Genomic DNA, 24,989 nt, shown 5'->3' with positions numbered 1-24,989 from the left:
TTATTCATTCTTTCACTCAGTGAATCTTTTTTGAGCTGCCCTTCAGTTTGAACACTGTTTGTTCTAGCCACTGGCAGCACAACAGTGAATGGTACAGAGCCTTGCTCTTATGGAGCTTACATATTTTAGAAGCAAGAGAATAACCAGACAGACTGGCAATAAACAGTGATTCAGGTAGAAACCCAAATATGAACACAAATGTCAACCATTAGGAAAGCAACAACTTAGGGAATTTTGTCAGAAAGATGGAGAACTGGCAAGACTAGTCTCATCAGAACAGGAAGTAGTGTTGTTTTTAAGAATTAAGTTTTTTTCCAAAACTCTCACAGTAACTGAGGGGAGCTTGAGAAGAAGGGGGAAGGATTTGAATGGTCAGAAGGTTTGGCGGGGGCTTTGCTCCTTGACAAAAGACACAGGGACAGAGACACCAGGAAAGCTTAAGACTTGTATCTTAACTCTCTATGTTTAACTGTATAAAAGAAGGAGGGAGGATTCCGGTGAAAAGAGAGTGGGTCCTGCCTTCTGTACAGTCACAGAGGGTTCCCATCTGTCCAGCTGGTACCTGGGACATCCTCTTTTGACACTCACCCTTCACCTCAGCCTAACCTCCTGCTCTTTTTCTTTTCATCAGAGCAAGGCTCAGGACCTCGGTGAAACCTTGGACCTCTAAAAACACTGGGGCCTCCAAAGAGGCCCCTAACTCAAAGGTCTTACTGACTCTCTGAACTATGGGTTTCTTCAGACTTCTGATTTAAGAACAACACATGGTGCATCCACTGGAGGATTGTTGAATCCAAGTCTGAGGGGTTGGGATGGGCATGCCTGATTCAAAACTTCCACATTTCTTTTGCTCTGTGAACCACAGTGTTCCTTCCACTCTTGGATTTTTTTTTTTTCCTGCTAACACGTCTGAGCAGGCTCAAGTATCTTACATTTTTATAGGACTTTGGGGTTCAAAAAGTTTTTCATATGCATTTATTGTTTAAGCATCTCATCCCTAAGAACTCGTGAAGTAGGGATCTTCTTCATATACTAAAGGGGAATATGGTAAATATACCAGGCTCAGGTAACAGGATTAGCAGTTGAACAACCTAGAGCTTCAAGCTCATTTATGATGATGGTCACACCTAGAGGTTATAAAGATGGCCTTCCTCCTCTACCCAGTTTTCTCTTTCCTTTTTCCTCTCTCTCCCCCCTTCTCTCATTCTTGTTGTCAGACTTTGAGTGCATCCTCTTAATCAAGTTAAAGTAAGATACAGAAAACCAAAGTGCAGGTGCAAACAGGTTGGCCACACTGCAGGTATATAGGAAGGAAGTAGTAAGCAGGATATTTTGAAAGGTTTTAATTCCCACCTTGGAAAATTATATTTTTTTCTCTTATAACAACATCTAACCTACCCTTTCTGGATATTTTGCATGCAAAAGAAAGTTATTTTAGCCTGGACAATGGGGAAACAATTTTTGGAAATGATAAAAAGTGATTCAAGACCTCTAAACTAAAGGTAGCTTAGTTCCCTCTCCTTACAGGAGTTGGCCTGAGAATTAGTTGGGATATCAAGAAACTGACACTGATTTCTACAAAATTACAGTCAGCACATAGGCCTAGAGGAAAGTATTGTTCTTTACAGCATCAAGGAATATTAAATCTAAATCACCTAGGCATATGGTTTTCAATCCTTTGCTTAACTATCTCCCAAGAATAAGATTCCATAAATTCTCCCTGTAACCAACCAATCCTCATAACCAGCAAGTTCTCTCTGACTTGTATCCTGTGTCTGCCATTTAAACTCATTTCCTCGTGTTTTGACCTCCAGGGAAATAAAGAACAGCCTTCTCTTTGCAATCATCCTCAAGGGCAGTATTTGCACTCAATCTGCTTTGGGCTAAATAATCTAGATTCCTCTCATCTTTCTTTTAAACTCTTCCACTACTGTTTCCCCATATAGCCTTTCCATGTTATTCACATCTCTCAGAGAGAATTTCTTCCCTAGGACCTGTGTGGTGAAAGGCTGAGAGATAAGAATCCAGTTGTAAAGTAGGTTGTCAAGAGGTTGCACAAAATCAGATCTAGACAACACTGGGCTAAGGTAAAGAAATAAAACAGGGGCACGCCTGTAATCCCAGTGGCTCAGGAGAGTGAGGCAAGAGAATCGTGAGTTCAAAACCAGCCTCAGCAAAAGCAAGACACTAAGCAAGACACTCAGTGAGACCCTGTTTCTAAATAAAATACAAAATAGGGCTGGGGATGTGGCTCAATGGTTGAGTGCCCCTGTGTTAAATTCTGGGTACTCTTGAAAAGAAACAAAACAGATTTTCCCTTGAGAAATTTCTTTTTTCTGTTTCTTTAAACTTTTCTGGCACTGTTTAGGCTCATCCACAGACCGATATGAGATTCTCTCCTTCAGCACACCCTCCTCCTCCAGAGTATTCCAGGTACCACATGCCTCTTTCCCCTACTCACTCTCCCTCCTCCTCCAATCTCTCTTCTCTCAATGTGGTTTTAAATTTTAGGAACAACACACAAACTCTGAAAACATTGTCTCTGATGGTCAAGTTTGATAGTATGAGCAAGGAGCCTTCTTCAAACTTCTTCCATGTGTTGCTTAGCAACAGGGTCATCCCTCCCATCTCCTCCAGAAGTACCCTGATTATATTTGACACCCAAGGGATATTTTGGAGAAAGTGGGTATTCCAAAAAGCCAGTGTCACTGTGACAGAGAGCAGAAAACTAAAGGACCCATCACAGATTTCCCAGGAAACTGTGGGTTTTCTAAGCAGAATCCAAGAAGAACTCTCTTGGCACATTTAACATTTTTCCCCATGATGAATTTTTCCACCTGACAATGAAAAATCTTTTTCTTAATTTTGCCAAAAGGTAAAAATAAATTTTTTAATTTGGTTATTTTTGAGAAATCTTTTGCCTGTGGAAACAGCCAGAGGTAGAAGGGATAGTTTGTCTATAGAAGGAGTTTTAAACATTTCCAAGCAGATGCTCAGACACATTCTCCGTAACACCTTACTGGATCAAAGTCCATAGAACATTATGTTAACATGACTCGTCCTCCTGGGTGAAAGACCCTGCAATCTCAAGGGTAGGAGCTTCTTTGTTTTGTTGTTTGGAGTTTTACTTTGAACAGTGTTTCCAAGGCCAAGAGTTTCTGAAACTCTGGAAGTTGAAAGATTTCTTTTTAATGGGCACTGATTAAAATAAACTGACATGGCAACAAATTATATTTGGCAAATAGACACCGGAAAGCAAATATTCGGACTTCCTGGGCAGGGCATGGTACTGGCACTTTTCCTGAATCCGAATAATCAAGCACGTGTCATGTTCTGGAAGAGAAGCACTTGTCCACTGTGGCCAGAGGAGGCAAGGCCATCCGGTTTTAACCTCTGTGAGGCACAGTAAATGAAGCCTGGAGGGCCCAAAGGGAGGGGGCTGGCTTTCCTCCTGCTTTTCTGGTGTATTCTTTATTTAAATGGGAAAGAGATTTTTTAAATGTGGCTCATGTGTAGCCACATTATTCCTTCTAATTGATAACATGAGTATCCAGCTGAGTGTGTATCAACATAGACATTGTAAAGGAACTGAATTCTATTTTTTTTTTCTTTCTTTCTTTTTCTTTTTTGGTACCAGAGATTTAATCCAGGAGTTCATAGCCATTGAGCCACATCCCAGCCCTTAAAAAAAATCATATATATTTTATTTAGAGACATGGTCTCGTTAAGTTGCTGAAGCTGGTTTTGAAGTCTTGATTCTCCTGCCTCAGCCTCCCAAGCCACTGGGATTATAGGCATGCACCACTGTACCCAGAAAGGGGGCTGAATTCTTGAAATCTATCAAGAGTTGTTTAGGTCTCTGGAGTGTGTGTGTGTGTGTGTGTGTGTGTGTGGTGTCTGTGTGAGTGTGTGTGGTATGTGATGTGTATATCAGGGCTTGGGTGTAACTCAGTGGTAGAGGACTTGGCAAGCATACATAAAGCCCTGGGTTCAAACCCTAGCGCAGAGATAGAGAGAGAGAGAGATTGAGATTGAGATTGAGATTGAGATTTGATCCTCTTCTAGAAATAAGCTCCCACTCTGGGGAAAGTAAATCTTTGGCAGAAAGTTACTGCCATTGAAGCAGATTTCCCACCCTTAATTACAACTACACATGAAGGGTAAGGGGCAATGCTGGTGAAGGTCTAAAATATAGTTTTCCAAAAAAAGAAGAGTAAATATAGTTTCCCTGCTTCTTGGGAATATTGACCCCCTTCTCCCTCCATCTCACCAATCCCAGAAGAAAAGATAATTAGAGGAAACACAGGGCCAGCCATACAGCAAGCACATAAATGCTCTGAGGTCGATGCAAATGTGTGTGGAGCTTACTTCATAAAATGGGTGACAGCAAGAACTGTAACCAGACCCAGGGGCACAAGCCGGTTCTACATTCTGCAGAGCTGCTCTTTTGGCAGATGCTTTTGAGGGGCCCCCCGAAAGGGAATGGAAGTTACGGGCTCGAGTTCCTGTATTTGGAGGGCAGAGCATTTGCTCGGGTGTTTTGTTTTAATGAAGCAGAAGGGAGGGTTGCTTATCTCCAGCTGATAGATGTGTATTTCAGCATGACAGGAAAGAGCAGGCTCATTCCTAAACAAACCTGGCCCTCTGGGGCTTCCTACATTGGAGGGGGGAGAATGCTTACAAGAAGTTTATGGAGTTTGTGCTCTGAGTTTTTAAAGAAAATGCAGTGCATATCTTTGGAGAGCCCTGATCACTTTTCCCTACCTAAAGCCATTTTTTGAGGGTTGCACTGAGGCCAGTTTTGCTGAAGAGAAGACTAATTCTAGGGCCTTTTGCACTGTTAAATGCAAACCATGTGTGTGACCCGAGGTTTCCTCCCTCTCCACAGCCCTGCACATTTGGCACAAAGAATGGGTTTAGCGGAAATGCAGCGGAGTGTGTAATGAAAAGTGGGATGCTTAATGTGTTAGGAGATACTCACGTTGCACTCAGCAGCGAACCTCAGCCTGGAAGGAGGGTGTTTGCTGGCAACCACTGCAGTCTTTATATGCAAACAGCTAAGCCCCTTCCCCCAAAAGTTTTTCCCATAGCAGCCTCCCTCCCCTTCTCACTTCCTAGGTAGGTCGTATGCTTGGCACACAAGACTCTCTGCTGTTGCTAGGGCACAATCTAGACTTCACCAGCCCAGTTTTAAACAAGAGCTTTCAGAAAATAAGGCCTCCAGGAGTTAAGGTGTAGCTCATTGGAAGAGCATGTGTTTTTGCATGTACAAGCCCCTGGGTTCAATCCCTAGCACCAAAAATAAAAAGGCTCCCAAACTGTCAAGTTTTCCTTATTATAATTTAAAGGTCTCAGCCTCCAAAGTATAATATCTTTATAAGAGAAGGTACAGCATTTCCTAAGTTCAGGTAGGTACTGGTCACTTGTCCTACACAGTCCAGATGTGTGTGGTTTTTATTCAAAGGCTGTAGGCTCTGAAATCCAGGGCATTTGTCATCAACTGTCAGAGGTCTTAGCCACTAAGATTGCCTGTTAGCCAACAGGAAAACCCTCCTCTTTTCCCTGTGCACAAGACTTTCAAAGCAAAGCAACAAGCAGAAAAACGTTACAAGGTAAGGTCTTCCAGCCATCCAGGACCTGGGCTAGTTGCTTCTGCCTGTGGCTGAGAAAAAGAATAGATAAATGGCAAAGCTGGGGGAAAGATTCTTTTCCACACACGTAACATGCACCTTCTTTTGCTTTAATTCTTTACTAACTACAGGGGAGACAGCAGGAAGACAGCAAGTCCCCACCTCCCCACCAGCCTCTGAAAACAGCAGTGCAGCCCACAGCATCGGTAGCACTCAGAGCACACCATGCTCCAGCAGCAGCACAGCCTAGCCAGACCCAGCTGGGCCCGCGACAGCTGATGGTGTGTGTCCAGACTCAGAAGGCTTGAATTTGGTTCCATTGTAAAGGGAGAGTGAATTTCAGTGTAAAGATCACCTGTTGTATTCACCCCTCACCATGGCCAATGTAAGCGTGATCCCTGGACTTCTGTAACACACTAGATTTCATGTGCAAAAGCTAAGATGGTGGCCTTCTCCACCAGCCCCTCACAGGCTGGGGGGTTTTCAATGTGAAACACATGCCAGTTTTTTAAATGCTGCTTTGTCCAGGTGAGAACATCCATAATTTGGAACCCTGAGTTTTTACCCAGACTCAAGGAGGTGGTAAAAGGATAACAGCTAGTCAGCAGATTCAATGAGGAGATGTGGCCAAAGATTCTTTTATATCTGAACCAAGACATAAAACAAAAGAAATGCTTTAAGGCTTTCTAAGCACTCCTCCGTGTCTAATGGGCATCTTTGGATGCACACTTCTGACCTGCCATGCCCTGTGGGGTCCGATGTGTGGTTAACTGGGTGTTGACTGCCCTTGGGGACTGCATCCTGCCACATGTCAAGGCAACATTCCTTTCTTGTGTCTTGGGCCAAAACCAGTGCTGACTGCCTTGTCAGCTTCCTGTGTCTCCCCACACTTACACACACCAACTACAAAAATGTCTTAATGCAAACTTCATATTTCGTATAGGCATATAGAAATTGAAGATAGCCAAAATCTGGAACTATTGATCTGTGTCCATCTCCTACATTTTTTTCCCTGATAAATTAATGTCTAAATTGGGGCAAGAGTCAGTTGTAAAGTTGAGGAGAAATTTGCAAGTTGATCTATGTATATGCGTATGTAAGTAGAAGTGTATAATATGTCATCTGGCACAGTCATTTTCTCAGTTGAAGAAGAGAAAAATTCATTCCCCTATGAAAATGTTCTATGATTCCAGAGTTGGAATTTACTCTTAAGTCATATTTGGTAGAATGAGAATTTCTACTCAAAACATATCAACATAAGCCCTTTTGTAAAATCCAAGCCCCCATGAGACACAAATGCCTGGCAGATCCTGTTGGAGTCCTATAGGTAATCTGAATAGCCTCACCAATTCTGCCAAGACAGAGCTGCAATAGGGTGAAAGGCACTCATTTGGATTGCTTTAGTTCTCTTGCCTTAAATATATCCCAAACTCCAAAAGGATTTGAAGTGAATGTCATGAAATGGAATAATATGATGCCACTTTGCAGCTAAATAAAGCTCAGCGATACCTTTATGCTAAAAAGAATGCCAGAAGAGGATTCCCACGCCAGATCATTTTCTTCTGAAGACAGCTTCAATGCAAGTTAAATAGTTTTCTTTTTCCAGAATTTCCCCCAAATGAGTTAGGATTCCATAAATAAAACAAATAGATTCACCCCCAAATATTCATAAGCAAATCTTACTGCCCTTAAAAATAAAGCAGTTGTGCCTGGTCCTCTGCAAATGGAATAATAAATGCTGATGAAACTCAAATCTTTAGGGAGTGTCTACGTGTAATACAAGTAAGAGGAGATGGAAATCACTATCATCCAGTCATTGAGTACTAGTGATTGATTGGATAGGTGTAGACATTCAATCAAGATAATTTTAATCAAATCAGATTACTTTAGCACTGAGATTTCCAGGCTACCTACATTGATAAGTTGAACTTTTTTCAGATTTCCATGTATGCATTGAAGACAACACAAGACTAGAGAAATGTTTTCCTTTAGTTTATTCTTTTTAACATAAGGGTATCAGAGTGGAGGACCTGGATTACGCTACCTGTGTTTGAAAATAATGCGCTTTGCCTAACCTTCAGCAGAATGTATTGTTTTAGCATATTCTATGTATAAAAAAATTTAAAGATGTCTTCAAAGAAGACTAGAGTCTTTAAGTCACTTATAGCTATATTTTACTACAAAAAAGTGTATAAAGATATATTTAAGTGTTTTAGATAAATTTAAGTTACTCCCTATGAAATGTTTAATTTCAGTTACTGTGAATTCTTTCGATCAGTTCTTTGCTTTTTAAAGAAACCCTTTCCATCTTATTAAAAACAAAATTAGCTATGAGGAGGTATTAAAAAATTCATTTCTTAGATGGACAGGGTTAAAAAAACTTCTGTAATATATTTAAATGTATATTTTTGAGAGAGATACTATGTTGCCAATGATTTTATAAATAATTTTAATTAATTTACAAATTTATAGATGCACACCAAAAGATTTTAAAAAGAGAGTTAGAGAGAAAAGAAGGAAAAAAAATCACCTTTATTTGTTTGGGTCTCATTGTCAGAAGTATTATTTAAAGATCAAGAAATCCCATGCTAAAAATGAAACCTGATCCCATTTCAGAGAGTGAATGTCTTAGGTATTTCTGAAATGTTTCTAAACAATGAACATTAAAAAATAGTGTGTTTTCTCCCCAACTTCTTATTACAGCATTTCTGATTGCTTCATCTTCACAGTTTTAATACAAAGTACAAGTTCTACTTTTATAACATGTTCTGCAAGTTTCTTTAAATCTGTTTTTATATTCCAGTTGAACTCAATTCTATCTGCCAAGTCATGTGTTATTTCTGCAGGCTACGCCCGTAATTTGCAAAGGCCATTTTGTTTTGTTTGTGGATGCTGAAGCTATTGTTGAAAGGCTCTGAACTCCAAGTCTGTGTAACATCCTATAGCTTCTCACCACGTGGTGTTCACCAGCTGTTAATTCTGTAAATTAATTTTGAAGTCAGAGATCTCTCTGTCTAAGCTGTTTCTATAGCATTTTCTAAACACAAAATGGTCTTTCCCTTGTGTGGTAATAAGATTGTAAATTCATTTCCTGCGTGTGTTCTCAGCAGGCATGACTGAGTGTGTGTGGGGCGCGCACACGCGTGCCAGTCTTTTTGTACTGTAACTACCTCATGGTTTGAATGATGACTGTACTGCTGGTTGTGTTAACAGAGCACATTTTGTTGGGTGAGTCCTGTATGCGACTTTTTTTTCCTGTTTGTTTTATCTAGGGGTTGTTCATGAAACTGACAGATGTTTTTCTAAAAAGGACTATTATCAATTTCCAAATACAATACTTCTCTCTTCTGGTTTTTCCTGAATGAGCCTGATTTTGTGCTGTTTTTCATCAACTATGAGGGTAAAAAGAGTACCCTGAAAATCCCTGTGGCCAGTTTGAACACCCCTGTTGTCTTTTTTTTCTGTCAGTGTGTCAGCGATTTTGTGAACATGCTTAGATGTATAGTTTTGATAACCACAGTTTTAAGTCCTTTATCTGTGCATAATAAAAAGATATATATCAATTATTAACACGTGTCTGATTTGGTCATCATTAAATTCCACCCTCAGACTGAATGCACCGCTTTCTCTCTGTGACTTTCTCTTACCTGTATCGTCTGCTACATTGATGGGGAAGATGGTGGAGAAAGGCAAAGAGACCTCTGAGAGCAGAGGGGAGGGTGGACAAAGCAGAGCACTCTGGGCCTTCTGTCAATTGCCTAAAGTCAAAGAAAGAGAAATAACGTGTATTTAGGCTTTTCCATTTTCATCCCCCTGAATACTCCAATGCTATTCCACCATTCTGGTCTCAATTTGGAGCCACCCTCTCCTAGTTGCCCCAGACAGAAATCTAGGAATCTAACTGGAGTCTCTTTGCCTTCCCCATCCCCAGATTCCTAAGTCTAAGAGTCATCTTACCTCTAGAATACCTTTCTGCAAACCATTGCCTTATTCCCACTTAATTCTGCTTTTACCAACTGCCCAAGAGCCATTACCTCCTGATCTGATTTAGCCACATCAGCCTCCAAACAAGTATGCCAACTCCCCCTCTTGCTTCTCTCCAGTTCTTTCTCCACCACACAGCCAAACGAATCCTGAAAACACTCAACTCATGTTACTTCCCAACTTTAAGTAATTCCCCTGGTTTGCCTTCGGGATAAAGTTCAAACTCCTAAGCATGGTTCAGATGAGAGTCATCTGCTCGCCTTCCAGCTACCCCTCTCATCTCTCTGGAGCTCAGTTCTGTTTGGCGTGCTCCCACCAGACAAATTTATACTACCCAAACAGTTTTCTTTCACTATCAAGGATTATGTTTTAACATTGAATATGTTTTTACAAACTAAACTGCCATGTCCCTATCTTCTCCTCCCCTCTTTAGAGTTAGTGTCTTAGATGGTTTGGAAGCAAGGCCACTAGCCCAGTCCTCATGCCCCCCGCCCCCCACAGCTCATTGCCCACAGAGTGGGAACAGCATAAAAAACTTAAGCCACATTTTGATTAAGTGAGGTTGGAGTCATCACAGGTGTGAGTCCTGCAAATTTTCAGTACTAAGATAGTCCCCTGCAGCCAGCTCCTTTAGGAGAATAGGAGGGAGAAACTGACAGGTGAGCTACTATTTCTGTTAAAGTCTCCATGTTTCTAGAGGAGAAGAGACTCAGGTGATAACCAGTGGGCTTTAGCAGGTCTATGAATTGTCCAGAACTGTATGGGAGAGCTACCATGCATGGGGCTACTTCTCATAATATGTGTAAAATGAATGTAAGCAATACATGTATTTGCAGCAGTGAAAAAACCTCAATAAGCCTTCTACTTAATTACAGAAATATTGATTAAGTGTATGTTCCTAAACATTTCCTTATGTTCATATCAATAGGCACATCCCACTCTAATAACAAAGACTGGATCATAACATTTGTGACTTGTCTTTTTCCACACGCCCGCATCTTCCTGTTGGTTCCCCTAAAATGAGTGCTGATCACATCTCTTTTCCTAGGCCTATCCTAAATTGCTTAAGTAAGATACTATTATTGTAGGAAGTGAAGGAGAACAAAGATGTTTTTTACTGCTATCCTTCCCAAACCCTTCAATCATTTCCCTGAGGAAACTGGTGTTAAAAGTTATTATTCAAACTCAAACATATTGAAACATTTGTAGATAAAGGGATTTCTGCTTCGTTTACTAAAAAATAGGATCACAATACACATGCTCTATAACTTGCCTTTTTCACTTAGCACAAAACTCCCTGTAAATTAGTAAATGCAGAACAATCCATGCTTTTTGATGGCTACATACTATTTCCTGTAATGAATATGGCCTAATCACTAGTAAGAGACATTTAGAAGCATTAATTTTAGATTTCTGCCAACATACTCTGTTGCTGTTAATATACATCTATTATATATCCATATGCATGCATATATGTGTGTGTATGTCCTTTGCAGTCTAGTGCTTTAAAGCAAAAATATCAGAGAAACTGACAATTTCATCATCATAGGTGATTTTAATATATCATACTTAGGAATTAATAAATCAAAAAGCTATGAATATGGAAGATTTAAACAATGTAATTAAGCTTGATCTAATGGGCACGCATAACATCCTGTGCCTCTAAATGTAAATATTTTGTAAATATGAAATCTTTATAAAAATTGACCACAGCTAGAACCATAATGGAATTCTCAGCAAATATCAAAGAACTTAATACTGATTTAACACAATTCAAATAGTTGAGAAATTGATATGAAAAGGACAATTTTTAAATATGAAACAAAGAAGAACTCATAACAGAAGGTATACAGGCTTGAAGAATAATAAAAATATATATACTCAAACATGCAGCTAAATCACTAATTTATGAGAAATCTATAGCTGTAAATTGCTGGTGTTGGGGAAAAAGTTTGGAAATAAAAGAGTACCCAACATAGCAAGACTACTAGAGATCGTCAAAAACTAAGTTGAAATAAATACATGTATTAGGAGTGAAAAAAAAAAAAGATACAACATACACTGCAGAGATTTTAACAAATAAGAGATTCCATAAACAACTTCATTTGCATAAACTAGAAAACTCAGACAATGTGGGTGGTCACTCAGAGTCTGAACTGAATCAGACTCAGTGAAGCAGGTGTCCTTGGGGTGAAAAGGTGAAGAGAGAACACCGAGGTTAATAAATCGCATCCCTAGGGTTGGGATTATCAAAACTAAATTGAGTGTGGTTTGCTGAGTCCTGATTCCAGCATCAACAGGCAGAGAAAGAGCAACTGTTGGGTTGGAAGGATCAGAATCAAAGCCAAAAATAAAAAGTCAGCAAGCCCAGAACAGTGGAAACTTCATAACCATTTATAGAAGGCTAGACTAATGACTGCACTGGCAAAGATGCCTAAGTCCAACACTCTACTCCAAGGGAAAGTTAGAAATAAAGAATCTAACAAATCTGGATTGGTAGGCCTGGAAGGAGTGCGGTGTTTCCGTTGGTGCTAAACTCTTGAAAATGAAGAAATAGGAAAGGCAAGACAAGGAGGGGAGGGGAGGGGAGGGGAAGGGAAAAGGAAGGGTGGGAGGGGAAGAGAGGGGAGGGGAGAGTGGATTGGGAACTGGGAGACAAAAACTTGGTAAATGACACAGATACATTCTGGGTGGGAGAGGGGATATAATTTGCCAAAACTAATTTAAGAAGCAACTGAAATTGGAAATAAAATTTTAATTATTAAAAATTCAAATGTACTCACAACAAATAACACAACATTTTAAACTAAATAGTGCAGGCTTGTAATGCGAGCTACTCAGGAGGCTGAGACCATTAGGATTATGAGTTCCTGAGTTTGGGGCACCCTGGATAACTTGGCAGGACCCTGTCTCTAGGGGGAAAAAATATATATATATATACATACATATATATATATATATATATATATATATATATATATATATATATATAAAATTTTATATCCCAGACAGTTTTATAGGTAAATTCTACCAAGTAGCCAAAGAATAGATAATGCCAAGATCCTGATGGCTTTTTTATTTCTGGGGTGGCATTAACATTTAAGGCCATATTGCTTTCTCTGAAGGTCTGCACAATTCATGCTGCTCTAGGCCCATCTCCTGGGCATGTTGAAACGGCTTGGACTCCAAGCATCAGATTGTGTTGGTTTAAATCTTGGCTCTACCATTTGTTGTTGAGCTATTTCCTTAGTTTTATTTATTTTTTTTTAAATCTACTTCTTAGCATTGTTGTGAATATTAAATGAGATGTTCACACAAAGTTCTTAGGATAAATTAATAAAATCATCTCTTGGTGTTAATAGCATTAACATGCCTTCAGTTTTGGCAATCTGGTGGTTGAAGGATTGTCTCATTATTTGAATTGGTATTATCTGCATTGACATTGAATTTTAAATCCTTATTATATAATCATGGATCTTTCCCAGGTCATTCTGTGCATTTCCATTTCCTTTGTCCATTTTTCTAATGAACAAGCGTTTTTCTTAATAATTTCTACACTGGTGAAATTTTGTGTCACATGTCTGTAGGACAAATATTTTCCTAGTATATCATTTTCTTTTCATTCTGTTTATAATGGATATTGCAAAACAAAAAAAATTTATTTTTTTGTAGTGGAATATGTCTCTTTTCCTTTTGACCTCTAGTTTTCCTCTCTTGCTTAGGGTTCTCTAACTCTAGATACATTCTAATATATCTTTTAATTTGATCTTAAAAATTTAGATCTTTAATCCATACTTTAATGTGTGATAGATTTGTTGTTGTTTTCTTCCAGATGATTATTCAGTTCTACTGGAAGGACTTATTGAAAAGTTCATCCACCCCCTCCCCTTGAATTTTTAAAAAGAATGGCGAGGGTGGTCTGGACTTAAGAGATATTAGAATTTTAGTGTAAAATCAAGTAATAAAACACCATGGTATTAGCATTTGAATAGTTAAATAGATTAGTCAAACAGACAAGTAGAACAACTAGAAATAGATCTAACTTATTGGGACTTTATCATATGACAATAAGTCATAGTTTTCATTTAATTCTTAAATGATTCCAGGACCCATAAAAGGCTATAATTCCAAGACTTACGTAAGAGTTTGGTGTTGTCTGATTTTCATTATTAAAAAAAATCTGATTTATTTTTCTTTTATTCCAAAAATTAGAGAAAAGGTTGTCTAGTAAATAAAAAGCAGATTCATGTCAGGTCCATTCGAGACTTCTCCTGGTTCAATAAGCCATTCTTGATAATTTGGCACTGCTCCTCTCCTCTTCCTCCTTCCCCATAAATGCATGTGCAAAACTCATTTGTAAAGCATTCCTTCATTCCTGCTATTGTGAATGCTGTAATAATTCTGTAAAATGAAGAAATATTATGAAGTGCCTTTTCAAAGAAATTGTAAGCATCTTTTTTTTTCACAGCAAGTCAAACATATAGAACTGCTCATTCCAATGCAACATGTTTGAAAATGAACAAATGAATGGATTAATTTTTACAGGTGTCATTAATAATCCAAAGTTTGAGTTTAGCATATTTGATGTCTTTGTAAATTTCCTTCCTTTTTAGAGGAAGTGAAAACTACTTTACGTAGATTTGATTTCAGACTTAAAATAAAGGTCATATGACATCACCTTCCCTTCCTCAGAAGGTCACAGCATGAATTGATTTTTAATGACTTTCTCCATTTATCACCACTGAGAATTCATTAAAGAGAAAAAATTAGAGGAGGAACCACATGACTGAGGCAACACTACTTATATGAGTGTGTATTCCAAAACAACTCTGTCCTACTATAAGATAACTGGCTCCAAAGTGCTGTGACACCCAAGAAAGAAAGGCAGACAGATCCAGGACTGCACAGAGTGCAGCTTACTGGGTGATTTACTGACAGAAGCATGGTCCTGGGTGGTAGAAAGACCAGTTGGATCCCTGCAATTTTGGTCAGAAAGAGGGCTGTATCTATTGGTAAGCACAAAATTACTTCATCCTGGATGAAAGGTACCTGGTAGCTTAAGATAATATTGAAGAGTCAGGTGCATCCTTGGAACCAGGGACTGATTGTAAAGCCCCATGTAACACTCTAATGGTTTTATGTACTTATGGTTTGCTGGGAAACTATTCAGGAAAAACCAGTGGGGGTTATCGGGGCAATTGTGGTGGTTAGAACTTGAGATAGTTGCAGTCATGTCAAGCTGTATCCATACATTCCACCCCTCCATATGGAACCTAGAGAATGACCACTGACTCTAGTGGGTAAGGTGATACCTCCTATCTATTCTGCGATGCTAACGTTGCTCAGACACTGAAAATAATCACATTCTTTCTTGGCTCTTGCAAGACTTGTGGACTTAGCTAATGCTTTCTTCAATGTTCCTTTAAAACTAGGCTTGCAAAACCAATTCACCTTCACTTAAGTAAAAAGGCAATGGACATTCTCCAGTGATGCTATCTAGTTCCATTATATTGAAGATATCATGCTAACTGGTAAAGATCATACTATTATATAACTTGGTAGTTGGAGAATGTGTGTTTACCTATGCACAGAGGGATGGGCTGTTAGCCCCATAAGATCTAAGGCCTTGATCTGTCTGAAAAACTTCAACAGGTGATTTGATCACATGAAACCCATTTGATTCCAGGCACAGTGCCAGATAAAGTGCAAAACTTCCACATCCCCCATATGGTGAAGATATATAGGCTTTTGTGCAGGGTCTTGGAAATATGTGACTTTTACTCCTCATCTAGCTCAGTACCTAGGCCCAGTATGTGAATTGATTAGAAGGGAGCCATAGCCAGGCCTTATTAATTAGTGTGCCTTCTTAATCAGGGTGCATACTTGTAATTTCAGTTACTCAGAAGGCTGAGGCAGGCGATCACAAGTTCAAGGCCAGGCTCAGCAACTTGTCTCAAAAAAAAAAAAAAAAAAGAAAGAAAGAAAAGAAAAGGCTGGGATTTGCTCAAAGATAAAGCATCCCTTGATCCAATCACCACCTACAAAGTGTGCCAGTGCAGTCTGATGTCACTTGTAGTGCAGGTGACCATGTGTTGGGCTCTCTGTCAAGAACAATAGGACAAAATGTACTTGAAGGGTTTTTGTTTTTTGTTTTTTTTTTTGGTCACAGATCGGGAAGGGAGCTAAAATGAGACACACCCTTTACAGCAGAAGTTTCTAGTAGTGTACAATACCCTAGCACAGGTGGAGCCACTCACCAAGCCTTACAAGTACCGGAGAAGATGGATGCCATATCTCAAAATACTTGGTGTGCAAATGGATCCAGCAGAAGGAGCCTAAGTGTCTAAATGCCACTGTGATACCACCTGCCACTAATACTCTTCAGTTTGAAACAGAAGAAAATCCAGGCAGTATGGGGGTAATGTGTTAGTCATATTTGCATCACTGTGACAAATACCTGAGAAAACAACTTAGAGGAGGAAAGATTAAATTTGACTCACAGATTCAGAGGTTTTACTCCATAGGCATCTGGCTCCAAGGCAGAAACAACATGGAGGAAGGGCATGGTAGAGGAAAGCTTCTCAGCTCATGGCAGGAAAGCAGAGGTAGAGATGAGAAAGGACCATAGACAAGGATTAACTCTTCCAGGCACGTCCCCAGTAACCTACTTTCTCCAACTAGTTTCCACCTCCCAGTAGATCGTTCAGTTATCAATGAGGTCAGATGAGGTCTGGTGAGGTCAGAGCCCCATGATCAAATCATTGCCTAAAAGCCCCGCCTCTGTATACATGAGACTCTGGGGGACATTCTAAATCAAAACCTTAACAGGTAGCACCTCATGAACCACAGCCATTGCTTATTTGTACTAACAAGTGGCCAGTGTACCAGGGCTCTATGTTATGAATGGCACAATGAAAGGTAGAAAAATGGCCTATACCAGGAAGGCCTCTCTGAAGAGCCATGAAGTGCGGGAACAGCTACACAAGGCAGGGCACAATTAACTATTTCATGTACCTGCTCACATTAAGACCTCCAATCCTGCAAATTCGAAGGTGGATGCTTTGACTAAGATATAAGCCCTAGCCCACACCCAGGAAGGAGACGTGTAGGTTCATAGAAAGAGTGGGCATAGCTGGGTAAGGTGGTTCATGCCTGTAATCCTAGCTACTGGAGGGGTGGAAGCAGGAGGATCACAAATTCAAGGCCAACCTGGGCAACTGAGCAAGTCCTTGTCTCAAAATAAAAAAGGACTGGAATACAGCTCAGTTCTTTCCTAGCATGTGCAAGGCCCTAGGTTTAATCTCCAGAACCACAGAAGAAAACAAATAGTAAAGTAAACATGATAAAGTAGGACAGTTAAGGGACAGGATTGACCCCAAAATATAGTGACTTGGTGGTGGCCACAACTCAATATTAGGCGTCCTCCAATTTATAACCCTATTTCTTGACCCATGCCCAGGGACAGATATGTTGGGGACTGGAAGATTAATTATATTGGCCCTTCGCCAAATAGTAAAGAAATATAAATATGCTTTAACCTGTGTAAATATGCTACTGGCCTTATTTGATCTTTCCCTGGCAAGAGAATCTACCAAACTGTCACTCTTATCAAAATTCTTGAGAAGTTATGTATAATGTATGGGTACCCACACCTAACTGACAGTGATTACAGCAACCAATTCACAGGACATGCTATCCAAGATTGGGCCCAAGCACATGATATATCATAACATTCTGCCATATAGCTCTGAGGCAGTAAAGTTGATAGAATCATTTATTAAAGCATCAGATATGGGCAAACACACCTTGGCAAGTTGGATTAAAGTCCTTGGAGAAGTCTTAATAAGTTTAAATACCCATATAGCAGGCCTCCTTATGAGTGTCTCTTTGTGTCCAAGCCGTGCATCAAGAAACTGTAGTGCCAGAATTGATACATGGACAAAGAGCAATGATCTTTTGCATATTGCAAGCATTATGACATGTTGTCTAACAGAGATGATGTCACCACTGTTGTCTTGCTGGATGGTGCAGACTTACCCTCACAGTTTCCTACTAAACATTTAATTTTCTGTCCATAGCTGCAGTCTTTCTGTTTTTGTCATTTTCCCTGGAGCCTGTGCTGTTATGAAACCCAAATCAATGCCTTGTCTGATTCTGACCTTCTATAGGAGCCATGCTGTCATTGGTTTGGTTCTGGAGCTCCTGGTAGGAAAAGTGATTATTAACATTTGCATAAACGTTCCTTGCCTGTTTTCATGCATGTGCCTCTACTATTGCTGTGGACTCTGCTTACCAGCTGGACAAATGACCTTGTAGCACGTCACCCACACAATGCTAGTATCTCTGGCAGACTTAGAATCCTAGTAGAGGGGAGCATGTGAGATTGTAAGTGCTGGTTATAAGGGGTGGAGTGTATGGATACAGCTTGACATGACTTCAACTATCTCAAGTTCTAACCACCACAATTGCCCCTGATAACTCCCACTGTTTTTTTTTTTTTTTTGAGAGAGAGAGAGAGAATTTTTAATATTTATTTGTTAGTTTTTGGCAGACACAACATCTTTTTTTGTATGTGGTGCTGAGGATCTAACCCGGGCTGCACACATGCCAGGTGAGTGCGCTACCACTTGAGCCACATCCCCAGCCCCTCCCACTGGTTTTTCCTGAATAGTTTCTCAACAAATCATAAATACATAAAACCATTAGAGTGTTACATAGGGCTTTACAATCAGTCCCTGACTCCAGGGATGCCCTGACTCTTCAATATTTTCTTAAGCTGAACCAGATAGGATGGTGGTCATTTTTGTTCTAACCCATAGATACAGCCCTCTTTCTGACCAAAATTTCAGGGATCCAACTGGTCTTTCTGCTGTCCAGAACCACACTTCTGTTGGTAAGTCCCCAGTAAGTTACACTCTGGGCAATCCTAGATCTATCTGCCTTACTTTCTTGGGTGTCACAGCACTGTGGAGCCAGTCCTCGCACACTAGGACAGAGTTGTTCTGAAACCACGTGCTCACACATGCACACACATATACACTTACATCTCAGCCACTTTCCTCTTTGTTTTTTATTAAAATGTTTCAATATTTATTAACATATTCTCAATCTTTCTGCTCAGAAGCCTCAGAACTGATCATTTTTTTTAATAGATTATAGCACATCACCTGTGTAAGTAAAGAGGGAATGGGCAAAGAGAATAAGGATTTATTTCTCAGTTTTAAAACCCAACTTGGTTCCTTTCACTTGACTAAAGACTCAAAGCTGAAAGGCTTTATAAGCGATTTGGGTGGAGCAGGTTTTGCTGTTTTGTTACTCGTCCCAGCTCATAAACTGCCTATGACATAGTTCCTGCAATGAACACAGTGTACTTGACAAGAACGCTGAAATACTGCTTAATTTTAAAGGGGGAAAATCACACGGATTCTCTTTGGTGGAGGGGAGGTTTAGCAAGGCCTTGTTTCTATTTAAATCCATTGCAGATAGTAACAACCAACGTCAAAAGTAGAAACCAGAGCTTCCAGAATCTTCATCGAAACATAAACTTCTGGAACACTACAGTTTTTAGGTAAGTACAATATCTCCAGAAGACACTTTCCATTGAGGTGTCTAGTTTGCAAATCTTTTTCCTAAGTGGAAACAAGAGGGTGAAAATAAAAAACTTATTAACCTACAAATTAACCTTAAAAAGAGAAGCATCTGGAGGAGTACTCATCTAACCTTCACTCCAAGAAAACCCACCATTATTTGGACATTCCATTAAAGCAAGCAATTAAGAGAGGATCATTTGGCTGGGGTTGTGGCTCAGTGGTAGAGTACTTGCCTTGCATGGGTGAGGTACCAGGTTTGATCCTCATCACCACATAAAAATAAATAAATAAAGATATTGTGTCTGCTTACAACTAAAAAAAAAATTAAAAAAAGAGGATAATTTAATTGTTATACCAGCAAAGAAAAAGGTGAAAATGTCCCAATTTTGATTGATTTTTTTTCCTTGAGTATATTTCTCACAATGCTAATAATGTGATAGGAATTCCTTAGTGACTGCAGGGAACCAGTCACAGTGTAGGAAGCAGTTAAGCAAAGCATGTAATCGGAAACGAAGGATTTGGTTTCAAGTCATTTCATGCCCGTGGGTCTGAACTGAACCACAATGGAGAAAAACTGAAGCAATAGTTAGGAGAGAGACCCAACCACCCACAGAGCAGAGTCTTCAATTGCCATTTGGTCCCTGGCTCCTGGCCTCTGCCTGCTCTGTTCTCTCTTCATCTGTGATACCTTCTCACCACCTCTTTCCGCGGTCCTTCACAGCTCTGCTGATGGGTGACCTTTTGCACACAATCTGGGCACTACCCAGATGTACATGATTTTACCAATTTCTGGGCTCTGGCAGCACCATCTTCTACCCTCTGGCTCAAGACACAAAACTGTTATTTTCCTTCATCCCTTAACCAATCCATCATCAAGTTCTGTTGATTTGATGCCCAGCACGTGTTCTGTTTCCCACCATCTGTACTACCACCATCCTGGTCTAAGCCATCGGTAACACAGTCCAACACATCTAACAGACTCCCTGTGTCCTCTTGGTCCCCCTGCAATCTATCCCCACTTGGCTGCTACTGTGCCCTCTTTACAGTATGCTAGATCTTGTCAATCTCTTGTTTAAAACTCTATGTGAGTTTTCTATCACACTTGGAATAAATTCAGGATTCTTTTTCAAGGCCTTAATTTGTTTTGAATTTTAGCTGAAAGTTTTCTTGTTTGTTCATTTCTGTCTTTAACTGTTTTTTTTAAGTTTTGAATAAAAACATAAGTCAGGCATGGTGCCTCCTCTCTAATTTCTGCTGGTACAACTCTCCGGAGCCCTGCTCTCCTCCAGCCAGGATGTTCTGTGACATCTCTGCTGTTTAAGGTATTGCACTTACAGTCCCTCTACCTGAGAATGCTGTTCACCTGGTCCCCATGCTGCTATATTAGATCTCAGCTTAAGTATTTCATAAGAAAGGTCTTCCCTGATCACTCAGTCTACAGCAAGCACCCAGTTTCCCTTGAGCACATCATTCAGGTCAATTCTTTATATAGCACTTATTTTTTTGTGTAACACTCACTAATTTTTTTTCTTACTAATTTTAGTTTGTTTATGGTTAGTCTCTCCCTATCCAAAATGTAAGTTCTAAAGAAACAGAGTTAGTCTTGCTCACCATTTCTAGCCACAGTGCTTAAAACAATGACTGGCACATAGTAGGCATGTCATGTGTGTCCTGTGACTAATGAACCCTTTCATTCTTTTCTTAGGAATTTTCACATTCTTTTACAGTGAGCATTTGCTATCATGTTCCCTGAAATCAAAATGGAAAATAAAGCTCATGTCTGTAATCCCAGCAACTTTGGAGCAGAGGCAAAGGATCACAAATTCAAGGTTAGCCTCAGCAACTTAACGAGGCCTCCAGCAACTTGATGATGACTTATTTCAAAATAAAAAAGTACTGGGGATGTAACTCAGTGGTTCAATCCCTAGTCACAACAACAACAATGAAATATCATATTCTTTTCTGGTTTTTAAACAAAATAACCAGAATATCACTTCTCTTCCTATGGAACTGAAGTTCTCATTCCTAAAAGCAAATATTGTACCACTTCAATAAGAAAAATATTGGGAGCATTGGTTTTTATTGATTGATATTTCACCACGAATGAGTCATATTTTCCTCCTTCTTTGGATATCTAGTGATCTTCGATTGGTTGCTGAACATTGTAAACCTACATTGTTGAATTCTCAATGCTGTTGTCTCTTTAATAGAGTATGGAGTTTCAATCTACCAGGCAGTTAACCTATGAATCAACTTGGGTCTTTTAAGAGCCAAGAGTTGTTCTTGAGACTTGTTAAAGTAGACTTGGTTAGAATAACCTTGACTTTAAGGCAAGCTCAGCCCTCTCCTAAGATATGGCCTTCTAGAGTGTTCAGTGAGCTCTTTATCCGAATGGTCAGAACTTAAATGTCTCCTAACTGTGTGAGTTTCATTATTTGTCTAGCTTACACCACTCTAATCACCGTTCTTTCCCTGATAGCTACTCTTCGCCCAGACTCATGGAGTCTTGCCTTACAAAATCACAGCTTATTTTTCACTTTAAGACTCACACTTGTAACCCCAGTGACTTTGGAGGCTGAGACAGGAGGATTGCAAGTTAAAAAGCCAGTCTGAGCAAATTAGCAAGACCCTAAGTAACATAGAGTGAGACCCTGAATCAAAATACAAAATAAAAGGAATGTAGCACAGTGCCCCCGCACCCCCCAAGACTCATGGTGAACTCTAAGCAGACATCTAGTTATTTCTCTGCCAAGTTTCTTCCAGTGTCTTGCCCACAAATTCTAGCCACCTCAGTACCCCTGGACTCTAAGCTGTAACTTCTCAGCTCAGGGGGAAGGCCATCCTTTGAGCAAGCCCTCCCTGTACCACAGAGGGTAAAGCCAGGGAAGTTGAAGAATTTATCTCATTTGTTTTCCTTCTTTCAGTAATCACTCCTGTCTCAAGTCTGAAAACAATTATTTTACATATTTTTTTTCCAATTTAAGAGTTGTTTACAACAGGAAGGCAAGTCTGTTACTACTTAATCCACAATGACAAGAAATGGAAGTTGCCTGCTTGGGTGCTTTCGAGGTGTGTAAAATTTATTTTTCCAAAAACTGAATGGGCCAGTGAGCCATATATTTTTTATATTTTCTCTTGGAAAGAATAGGATGATTTGTGAAGTTCAAAGAAACTCAGAAGATGCAACCAAACTGTTGGGAGTTTTTATAATAACTAGGTAGATCCTGGTGTAACTCACTAAATCACATAGTATCAGGATTAAATAAAATAATAGCCAATGGTATAGGCCAGTGACTAGAACATGAGGGTATCCGTTGACTATAGTGTTCTTTCTTTTCTCCGCAGGGAGAAAATGCTTGAAGCCAAGTTCTATTTTAAATTGATTTGGTGAACTAGTAATTGAAAGGATTCCTGTGGTGACTCTTTTTCCAAAGCAGAGGATCCTTTTGTGAAATGAATAAACACTTCCTAACCTTTTTGTAAATATATATTTTTATATATTTGGTTGGCTTAATGTGTTCTGTGAGGAATTTGCTTGCCAAGGCTAAGTGTGGGTGGGGATGTGACTGTGTGTTTGGGAAATGAATAAGGAAGCAGGGGTGTGCCTGTACCATGTCATAAACCCTGTTGGTCTGGGTAGAAGCCATGAGGTTTTAGAATTGTATTTTGAATGAGATGATAAGACAGTAACAAATGTAGAATGGGAAATCCCTAGGCTGAAAAAAAGGAGGCAGCTGGTATTCTAGTTTCTGCTATTACCTGCTCCCTGGCTTTTCAAAGAAAACTTTCTAAGAACCTGGAAGAAAATTTGTTTGTCCATTTATTTATTCTTGTAACAAATACTTATTGAGCACTCACTGTGTTCCAGGTGTATTGCAGATTCTGGGGACACATCTGTGAACGGCAGATCTGCCTCCATAGGACGTTTGAATATACAGAAAAATAGAGCAGGACAAGGCTGTTAGAGAATATGGGGTGGGTGATGTTCATTTTAAGTGGGGCTGATGAGACTTTCCTTTTGTGTATAAGAAGGGGGCACCTGAACAGAATACACTGGAGCAGAGACCAAAAGAAAGTAGAGGGTGAGGGGAGCCATGTAAATACATACAAGGAAACAAGGAATGCAAAGGCCTGGAGTGGGAGCAACATTTTGGAGATGCTGAGGACCAAGAAGGCCACAATGGTTAGAGAGAAATAAAGAAGAGGTGAGATATAAGAGTAAGAGACGAGAGTTAGAAGGTTGGGGAACACCAGGTCAGGTAGTCTTGCAGGCCATAGCAAGGACTCTGGATTTTACTCTGAATTAGATAGGAAGCTGCTGGAAAGTGTTGAACTGCAGAAGGACGTGATTTTATATTTTAAAAGAATACTCTGGATATGTGGATAAGAAACTAAAGTAAGAAGATCAACGATGTGGTTCATGGACTAGTACTGATATGAGACAATGGTGGTTTAGGCCAGGTAGCAGCAGAGTTAGTAAGAAAGAGTCAGATTCTGGACACATTTGAAAGGAAAATTTGACAGTACATACGGATGGATTGGGTGTGAGGTGTGAGCAGCAGAAAATAAATAAATAAAAAGCAAAATCAAGGACAGTACTAGGTATTTGGCCTAAATAGCTAGAAAACTAACAGTACAATTTTTGGTAGTAATGGGAACTGAGGCAGTAGGAATGTGGGTGCTGAGATTTGGCAGAGGAAATGAAGAATTCTATTTTAAACTATCACATCCATTCCTAGTTTTTCAAGAGAAGATGCTGAGAGGGTCCTTTTAAGATGGTGGAATAGATAAGGACACTTTGTTGGTTGCTCTGTGGTGCGAAACCAAGAAGGCAGACTGGCAGCTTCTCAGCAAAGTGGGTGAATAAAATAAAAATGGGTGGTGGTGGTGGGAATTTACTGGAATTTAATAGTGAACACTCAAAGCAGATCAGAGACTCAGGAGGTTGGATATAACAAAATACAGAAGAAATCCCCAGCACGACAGCTGCTAGTGCGGCTGGAGTCAGCCTGAGCAGTCCTATAAGCACAGTGGAGGGATAAGGGAATTAAAGGAACTCACATTTTTAGGAGGACTGAGGCATGTCTGGGTACAGAGAGTTTGGAGATCAAAGACACTGCCTGACTAAACTGAAAGATGCACTGCACAATATCCTTGTACAGGGAAGAAACCACATCTCTCCTAGGAGTTCCGAGGACACATTTCTTTTTTTTGCTAACAATCTCTATTGTTCTCTCTTTCACACTTTAATTTTTTACTTCTATTTTCTCTCCTCCTTCTTCATAATTTTTACATCTGACATCACTTCTGTCCTCTCCCTCTTTACCATTTGAAATTGTAAACTCCTTTGCAAACTTTTTATTTTAGGCAGTAACTTATCATATCATTTCTTTTGATTGTGACAACATTGTAGACATCAGAGCAGGAACTATTTGGTTTAATGCTGTATATTATTTACATTGATTGCTGTTATTATTTGTTTATCCCTAAATGGTGAGATACTGGAAACCTTTAGGGACACTATAAATCTACAGGGTAGAAACTCTACAGCCTTAGATCTATATTGTTAGATGGCCAGACACACAAACAACAAAAAAGTAAGGGAACAAATCACACCAAATGAACCAAGATACTTTATAATGTACATAGTTAAACTAATCTGTGAGGTAAAGGATGATGTAAGGAGTAAAATTAGAGAGAAAACACAGGAAGTAAAAGATTACTTCAATAAAGAGAGAGATTCTGGAAAAAACTCAATCAGAAATCCTTGAAATTAAGGAATCAA

General features: G+C 39.6%; 1 protein-coding gene and 2 long non-coding RNA genes across 6 annotated transcripts in view; 2 read left to right on the top strand and 1 right to left on the bottom strand.

Moving 5' to 3' along the window:
• Tgfbr3 (transforming growth factor beta receptor 3) overlaps nt 1-9,200 on the top strand; it is a 186,971-nt gene extending 177,771 nt beyond the window's left edge. For all 4 annotated transcript variants that reach the window (XM_013359733.4, XM_013359732.4, XM_021728020.3 and 1 more), the window contains one exon: nt 5,762-9,200. In XM_013359733.4, the coding sequence (XP_013215187.1) occupies nt 5,762-5,880 (119 nt within the window). In that variant the 3' untranslated portion in view covers nt 5,881-9,200. The remainder of the gene's footprint in view (nt 1-5,761) is intronic.
• Nucleotides 1-24,989, bottom strand: part of LOC144368130 (uncharacterized) — an 87,626-nt gene that overhangs the window by 48,657 nt on the left and 13,980 nt on the right. Inside the window, exon 2 of the long non-coding RNA XR_013427903.1 lies at nt 9,278-9,388. This is a non-coding gene — a long non-coding RNA (uncharacterized LOC144368130). The remainder of the gene's footprint in view (nt 1-9,277; nt 9,389-24,989) is intronic.
• On the top strand, nt 20,676-22,274 carry LOC144368132 (uncharacterized). The gene is made up of 2 exons (XR_013427905.1): nt 20,676-21,033; nt 22,204-22,274. It is a non-coding gene; the product is annotated as an uncharacterized LOC144368132 (long non-coding RNA).

This window comes from Ictidomys tridecemlineatus, chromosome 11, assembly GCF_052094955.1.
Source record: "Ictidomys tridecemlineatus isolate mIctTri1 chromosome 11, mIctTri1.hap1, whole genome shotgun sequence".
NCBI classification, from domain to species: Eukaryota; Metazoa; Chordata; class Mammalia; order Rodentia; family Sciuridae; genus Ictidomys; species Ictidomys tridecemlineatus.
This window is presented reverse-complemented; position numbering and strand designations above follow the sequence as displayed.